At 35.1% G+C, this 8,564-nt stretch overlaps 1 protein-coding gene across 9 annotated transcripts in view; it reads left to right on the top strand.

The window, feature by feature from the left end:
• Positions 1-8,564, top strand: part of LOC102890150 (basic immunoglobulin-like variable motif-containing protein) — a 53,342-nt gene that overhangs the window by 16,347 nt on the left and 28,431 nt on the right. For 8 of the 9 annotated variants that reach the window (XM_015587350.2, XM_025044954.1, XM_025044953.1 and 5 more), the window contains 4 exons: positions 3,328-3,460; positions 5,210-5,296; positions 6,088-6,184; positions 7,015-7,779. In XM_015587350.2, coding sequence (XP_015442836.1) covers positions 3,328-3,460; positions 5,210-5,296; positions 6,088-6,184; positions 7,015-7,308 — 611 coding nt within the window. In that variant the 3' untranslated portion in view covers positions 7,309-7,779. Of the gene's footprint in view, positions 1-3,327; positions 3,461-5,209; positions 5,297-6,087; positions 6,185-7,014; positions 7,780-8,564 lie in introns of those variants that run through there. The other variant, XM_006909377.3, reaches the window with a different exon arrangement.

The raw sequence follows: 8,564 nt of genomic DNA, 5'->3' as shown, positions 1-8,564 counted from the left end.
ATTTCAAACTGTTGATTCACTTAGCTACCAATATTTGTGCCCGAAAAATCTATATTCGTTTTTTAATCAGCTAGCTTGAAAATTATACTAACTTTTATACATTTCATTTCTATTCTTCTAGTAGGCGTTATAACTCATTATTTTTGCTTAACAGAGAATAGCTACCTCTGCTCTATCCCGACATAACTCATATGTACTCTCACCGTGGCTATTGCTACCAGCTTACTACAGTGCATTGGTATATCTCAGGTGTACTATGCATTAAGATTTCATTTTCCTTATCTACTGTTTTTCTCCAATTCATATTAGATGCAAGGCCAGATAAATCTTTTTAATACTAATAGATCTCTTTCCTTTTTAAGTCTCTCTAGTGCTAGTTTAAGCATAAATTCTTTAGCATCATTCAAAGCCAAAATAGATTGGCTTTCCACTGCTGTCCTATATATATCAGTTGTAATTAAAACATGTCGGGGGAATAAGAGCTTTGCAGGATATTATGTGCTGGATTACAGAATCTGGTTTTTGTCTTTGAAGATGTAAAAATGCATGCTCATAAATTGATCTAGAGTTCTCTGTAGTTCTTCTATAGATGATCAGGCTCTACAGAATAAACACTAAACTCAAAGAATGTTGGAATGTTGATATATTAACTTAGAGTGAGGAACTTAATGTCAAAGGCACCAGAATTCTCTTGGCTGCTCAGGACATATACTCCTCTTCATAGTACAGCAGGCCAACTATTCTAGCAGTGTTTTTCTCCTTTCTTTATAGTATACAGATCAGGGCTGTCCATTTTGTAGCAGCTGCTTTGTAACTTAAGTTTCCGATTTTTTAGATATACTCTGGTCTAGAGTGGACATCATTCTGAATTTAGTTTCCATCTGTAACACATTTATATGTCTTCTTCTAAATAGAATTACTTTCTTGATTACTTTTTTGCTTGACCATTTTAATGTATTAAATACTATAGTTAATGTCTTTTATTTCAGAGGGTGATTTTTTATGACCTTGTCCTGAAATTCTGGGGGTGCCCTGCTGTAGGCTTCTCTATACTTTCATACTCTGTATTCTAAACTAAACTACTTATTGTTCCCTGATGATACTCCTCCCCTCCAGTGATTTTGTTTGCTCCTTATGCTCTTTCCTCTGTCTGGATTGTTGAAATCCTGCCACTTCATAAAGTTCCATCTTGGATGCTACCCCTTCTTTATTCCTCAGACCTAATGTGCGCTTTCTTCTTTGAACTGTATCCCTTTATTGTGGCACTGTCTTATTTCACCCTATATTAAAGTTACTTTTTTTTATCTTTTCTATAAGGACAACTTGATGTACGGTGTATCACTTTGTTTCCTGATAATGTTAGTAGGTGCTCATAAATTGCTTACTGAATTGAGTTAAATGAAATTTCCTCTTAACTCTAAATGTGGTCCCTGGACCAACATCACTGTCACCCGGTAACTTGTTAGACACGCAGACCCAGCAGTCTGTTATTTAATAAGCCCTATGTTCTCAAGTTTTAGAATTGCTGCTGTAGTTTTTCTAAAAGCTGCTACCCAACCTCTTTATCAAGAGCTTGATCTTCTATTGATAGGATTCATTGAATCCTGAATGTATTCCAGGACATTAAAATAATGACTAATCATATTCATACTAAAGCAGTCAGCTGTTTAGTATTACATTTGACTTAAGAAATGAGGAAAGTATGAAATACTTAAAGATTTCCATTAAAAAGTTACAATAAAAGTTTTCATTAAAAGGTTTAGTTATTTGGGAAAACTTTATTTGGCATTTTCACAATTTTTAGATTTCCAGAGTTTTTTCTAAACCAATTATGTATATAGACATCTTTTGCATTTATCAAGTTTATGAGGAGTCTCAATCAATGTATTTGTATTTGTATTTGCTCACTGTCCTGGAACCTATCTATAATCAAGTTCAAATAAATCAAGTTCAAATAAAATATTGACTATCTTCAGAATTTTAGTTCTTATAATTCTTCATTTAGAGCTGCCCTCAGGGGTCAGTTTTTAATTTGTCGGGGGAACTCAATCAAAAAACTATAGAAAGATTTATTTATCATTATGAAATAGAGATTTTAGTGGAAAAGATCACCTTGCCATGGCAGGTATGCTCTGATGGTAGGCCATAACGTAAGAATCTGAGGAAGGTCTAGAGAAAATCTTGGAGAAAGAGCTTAAGACAGAAATGTTATTGTCTCCATGGAACTTGCAAATTGTGTGTGTCTGCAGGGGCAGAGTGCGGTCCTGCCTCCTTGGCTCTGCTATAGCCATTGATCTGCTGTTCTTAGTGGTCTTCAGCTGTTTCAGTGGCCAGAAAGTCAATCAGAGAAACGAAGACTTGCAAGCTTTCATCTACTGTTTCATCAACTATTTTTAGGATTTCCAGTTTTAATAGGCTATTTGTTAATGAATAATTTAGTTTCTTCCAGGAGATGCAAGTTATTGAAACCTCAGTTAATAGCTTTAAGTGTTGAGTGCTGGTAAAAACTTGTTGCTTATGCTAATACTTTTGAAATTACCTCACAGCTAATATAGCAATGGGAAATATACAAGGGGGAGTGATTATAAGAAGATGCCATGGTACTACCAGTCTGCCTCTAGAGATGTTCTCATCTTATCACTTGGTTTGTGAAAGCTTTCCTCTAGTCTGTGTCACTTTTGTAGAAAGACTAAATTGTGTGTTAGTTGGAGAAAGTTTCTATTTTTGGAACTTTATTTTCTGGAGTTTATATTTACCCATATATCTCATCGGGCTTCACAGTGTATGCAGTATAGGAGCTGTGCAAGGTAATCACTGTGGAAATAACATTAGAATGTCTATATTTTAATCTAATTTAAAATTCCTACTTTTTGTATATCTTTTATAAAGGCATATTAGTACAGTAGTATATACACATAGTTTATAAACAAAAATGCTTCTAATGAGCATGCTTGTTCAGAAATTTCTTTTGGCAGATATGTACAGCTATAACAGATGAGACCATTGCTGTATGTACTAGGTATTAGGTTTCATACAGTAATTAAATTTCATAGGTAAGTATGTGGGTTATTGGAAGGTTTTGGTAAACAAGGCCATATTTCATTTCTTTAGTTTGCTATTCATTTTATCTAAATTTCAGTCTAAAGAGTAAAGCTGAAAATAAATTCATTAATGTTTTTTTTGTATCATCAATAGCTTCTTATTCTTCCCCAGCAACGTCAGTGTGTTCCGAGTAATGTCTCTTCCGTCTTTCAGTCCTTAACTAGTGCTTTGAGTGAAGCCTGGACAGTGCTTTATGGTCCCTCAGTCTGTTTTTGTTTTTTGTAGCTTCAGGGGCCTTGTCGAAGTTAACTCGTGGATTGAAAGATGAATCGCTGGCTTATATCTATCATTGCCAAAATCATTATTTTTGTCCAATTGGCTTTGAAGCAACCCCTGTTAAAGCTAATAAAGCATTCAGGTAAGCATTTCCATATTTAATGTGGATACTTCACTATAAAATGTGTTGTAGAAAGCATTTAAGAAATATTTAATGCTTAGAAATGGGAAGACTTGGTGATTTGCTTTCCTTACATGAAGTAAGGTACTTTAACATTTTAGCTTATTCTTTCGCAAAATTTCATTTGGTTAATTGTGCTTTGACGTTATCCACTTAGATACTGTTGTTCAGTCGTGACAAGAGAAAGTCATTTGAAAAATCACTTTTTTGTTTAGTGTAAAACAGTTGAGGACTTTGTATGTCTCAGTGTCTCATTCAACATCATACATGGAAAATGTAATACAGAATCTAGTGTCAAGAAGATTGTCCCTACTGAGTACATCAGAAAGCTCTTTTTAATGGAATTTATCAGGATTCCCTTTTGTCCTGGCTACAAGGAAGCCCAGAGCTAATTTTTGTTTCTAATACCAGGAACTATGTTACCTTTACGGTTATATTTGTTTCTTTGTTTGATCCAGAGTTTCTATTTTATTAGCAATATATGTTTACATACAGGTAAATTGGTATCTTTTTAGAAGAAACAGCCCATGAATAAGAGAGGGTGACTGAATTTTAATTAATTGATTGATTGACTGATTGAGGTAACTGAATTTAAATATTTTTTTTCTTCTTTAGCAAGTTTTCTTCATAATAGGTTAAGATAATGCCAGGATAGTTGAAAGTAAAGGAAGAAGTGTCCTATTTGAGAATGGTGAAAACAAAAACCATGAACACTTTGAGAAAAAGTATTGATAGGTTTGGATATCCTCACCTAGTTGAGGTTCTGGTTTGTTCACACCTGGGTCGGTGACATTGGTAATTGTGGAGAAGAAAGAGGCAGCACTGCTCTCTCAGTGAGGGCTGAAGGTCAGGCTGGGAGAACATGGCTTGGTCATCTGGGGGATAAGATGGGTTCCTCGAGACTGGAGGCCATGCAGCCTTTGCGTACCACTCAGGGCACTTGATGGGAGGGTAAAGGGTGGTGGGAGGAAGGGGATCTGGAGACAGTCAGGAGTGACCTGGGAGAGCTGAGAAGTTGGATGTTGTATTTTCGTGAATGTGGAACAAGAAGGAAATGACTTGGTCTTGCCAAATCCAGAAATGTTTTATTCATTTCTCTGGAGGTGTGAGGTACATTGTGTTTCTTCTGTGGTTTCATCCTGCAACTTCACCTTACTTCAGACATCTGTCACATGTAAATTGTGAAAAAGTAGGTACTTCTACTTTGTTTTCTGTAGAGTTCTTTACCTCTGCCTATATCTAAGGATCACCTGAGATGCTTTTTAAACAGTGCAAATCCTTGTCTGTGTTCCACTCCAGACCTATTTGAATTAGAATTTCTAGGGGTGGGTTTAGGGGTGGGTTTATTTGTATGTTCCAAAGGTGAATCGCTGCTTTAGGGTTTTAATTTTAGAATGCTTTTTGAAACTTTTTGAATGCATAGTGAAAGGAGAAGAGTAGCCGAAGAAGTCTGGTAGCATGCTGGTTTATTCCAACTTTTTCATCCCTAGATTTTGTAACAGAGGATCAAGACCTAATTTTAATTTATGCTTTCTCTTTAATTGCCTTCAGACATTTGCTCATGCCTAAACTCCAGTATCTGTTCTAATGTTAACCAACATAATCTTTGAATAATCTTTAGTATATTTTTTATTAATATTAATTGAAGCAACATTTTCAAGGGAGTGAATGACCTTTATTAAGCTTACTGTGAATGTATTTTATATTTAGCAGGGGTCCTCTCTCACCACAAGAAGTAGAATATTGGATCTTAATTGGAGAATCAAGTAGAAAACATCCTGCTATTCACTGTAAAAGGTATATTAATGTCACTTTTTTTCGATTTTTGCTAAAAAGCCTTTTAGAATTTTGATTAGAAAAGAATCCATAGAATCTGTAGTGTAGTTTGGGGAGAATTACATCTAAACAATATGGAGACTTCCAAGCAGTTAACATAGACTGTTTTTCCCCTTAATTAGAGCTTTAATTTCTCTCAGCAATGTTTGATATTTTTCAATATAGAGTTTTATATGTATTTTGTTAAAATTTTCCCTAAGTGCGTGTTATATTTTGTGATGCTATTATAAATTGTTTTTTTTTTCATTTTCTAATTATTTTTTGGTTATGTACAAAAATTCACTTGGTTTCTTTATAAAGCCATTAAATCTTGCATCTTTACCAAATTCACTTGTTAGTTCTAGTAACAGTTTTGCAATCCAGAGCAGTTTGTAATTGTTTTGGATTTTTTACAGAATCAATCATATTGTCTGTAAATAAAGGCATGTTAACTTTTGAATCTTTGAAATTTGAAAAGTTAAAAAGGAAATAGGAAATGTTTCTACTTTAGCCTGAAGGATATCATCTAATAGGTTGATAACATATATATGTCATAGAGAGACTAACCATTTTAAAACTGAGAACTTTGGTGGCAATAGTTGGACAAACAGAATTGTCATATAAGAAGGACTTATTAGAGCTTAAGAGGTGGAACAATTCTAAGAGAATTATTGCCATGGTAAGACTGTAGAATATTGCTCATTTGAGTTCCATTACAGTGGTATATTGTACTACAAAGAAAATTGTGCTTTATTCTTCCTTCTTAACTATAGATGGGCAGATATTGTTACTGATCTAAACACTCAAAATCCAGAATATCTAGATATCCGGCACTTAGAGAGAGGGCTACAGTATCGAAAAACGAAGAAGGTAAGAACGCCATTGTCTTTGGAGGTCTTTCACAACTGGACAGAATACAGTGTTTTAGTCAGTACTCTTTATTGTAAATAAGAAACCCAGTTCAGACCATCTTAGACAGAAAAGTAAAAATATTTTTAAGGGTACTTAGGTATCTTTAAAGTGAAAAGGTGAGGAGTGAGCCTGGATTCATACAGTACTGGTACCTGGTAAAAGAATGTTAGCAGAGGCCAAGTAGCTAGTCTGTCTCTTTTGAGAGTTTTATGTTGTTATTATTCTCTTTTTGTCTGATTATTTACTTCCTGAAGATATCATCATCTTTATGTCTCTTTCAGATGAATAGTCTAGACTGAGCTTGGCCTGCCTCAGGCCTACTTCCATTGCGTTGGCCCAGTTTGGGTCAAGTGTTCACTCCTAAGCCAGATTAACTGTGGGCCATGGGGCAGAACCATGTGTACAAAGACTGCTGGGGGCAGTTCTCAGAGAAAGGTAGATTCTGTGGATTGAAAAGACACTCTATTGATATAATCCTACTAACAAATGAAGAATGTACAGGAGAGGGAGAGGAATGATAGTGTTTGGATTAGGCGGATGGGGAGGTCATAGTATGTGTGAGTGGCATACGGGGGAAAGGCGTTTTGGCTCCTGTGGGCATTTTTATATTTTTGTAAAGAGAGCTGGTCAGAAAACATGCAGGATAATGTGATCTGATGATGTCTGAAAGAGTAAATACTATATTGAAGCAGGTGAAGTTGTGGGGGGATAAGGGAATTCATAGGTACCCACATAGTAGTGTAATTCATTTCTCATCATTTTCTTCACCAACTTTTTTTCCTTCTCAGGTTGGGGGAAATTTGCATTGTATTATAGCATTTCAGAGACTTAATTGGCAAAGGTTTGGCCTTTGGAACTTTCCCTTTGGAACCATTAGACAAGAATTACAACCTCCAGCACATGGCCAGGGAATTGCCAAATCTGAGAGTGAAGACAACATCTCCAAAAAGCAGCATGGGCGTCTGGGTCGGTCTTTCAGTGCTAGTTTCCATCAGGATTCAGCATGGAAAAAGATGTCCAGCATCCACGAGAGAAGGAACAATGGCTACCAAGGTTACAGCGATTATGGTGGGAATGATTGACTATGCTGGGTACTGAAAAACTCGTGTTATACATATAAGCGGTCTATAAAGGACTGCATTAGGACAGTAGATTTCATTAAGTCTACATTACATAGGAACAGATCTTGTGACGTAAAATATAACCTTGTATTTCTCCAGTAAATAAGCTTGTATATGATTATGATGGGCGACTTCAGATATATAAGCAGATAAGCACAGATCATTGTCCTTTTAAATTTGAGTACATAAACATTCTGGATAATTTAACAAAATCCAGAAAAATTACATATTAACAAATCAAATACAAATTCACTTAATAGCATCATGATTTGAAATAATTAAGCATGACATTTCTTACGACTTGATCCCCAGACTTTTGTTGCAGATAGTTTTATTCCTAAGCTCTTTATGTAACGTACCATCTACCCTTTAAAAAAAATTAGGGCTGTTGATTTCTAGTTTTCTCTCATGGTTAAAAGTTATTTAAAATTATCAGTGAGTCCAGTAATTCTTTTACTTGTAGCAGTATCTTGCCCGACTCATCTATTTCCTGGTTAACTTTCTCAGAATTCTCAGTAAAGAGGCAAAAGAGAAAGACTCAAGAAGCTAATCCTTTCTCTTGGTGCAAATGGGTGACTTAGTGCATTGGTTGAGGATATTCTTGACTTTCTTGACTGTATGGTACTACCAAATATTGACCAGAACTTTAGGTCTTGAAAGGCTTCTGTAAGTCTATAATAAACTGTTTTAGGGATATAATAAAAGAATAAGTGGCATTTGTAGTTTCTATACCCAAGGTAAGCTGTGAAATGAGATCTGATATTTAATTAGTCTCTCAGTATGGAGTCATATGTTGACAGCAGCACTAAAGCTGCATTAGAATGCGACATCACTTAGAAGGCAACTATCCATGTTCCAAACTCTGACCTGTTTCCTTTTTTAAACCATACAATTAGTTGTTTGATGTGAATATTAAATAGTTCAGAAAGTGTGGATTTCATATATTTGAGCTCTTTTCTAGTTGCTGTCAGTTTTCCTTATGGTGTCAACCTGTGACTCACAAACGACTGGGATCTATTGTTCTTTCATTTCAGGGGCTGATCCAGAACTCAAATCAGTAACTTGATTATTACAAGGTGCTGAATACATTGGTAACCATATTGCAATACACCTCAGAGGGTTCAAATTTTTATTTTTAAAATATTTTCATTTTTTTCTTTTGAATTTTATATCCATTTATCCACTCAGATGTGTCTAGCCTACAGAACGGGATATAT

Source organism: Pteropus alecto, unplaced genomic scaffold (genome assembly GCF_000325575.1).
Source record: "Pteropus alecto unplaced genomic scaffold, ASM32557v1 scaffold13, whole genome shotgun sequence".
In the NCBI taxonomy this organism is placed as follows: domain Eukaryota; kingdom Metazoa; phylum Chordata; class Mammalia; order Chiroptera; family Pteropodidae; genus Pteropus; species Pteropus alecto.
The sequence above is the reverse complement of the archived record's forward strand: the minus strand, read 5'-3'. Positions and strand labels throughout refer to the sequence as shown.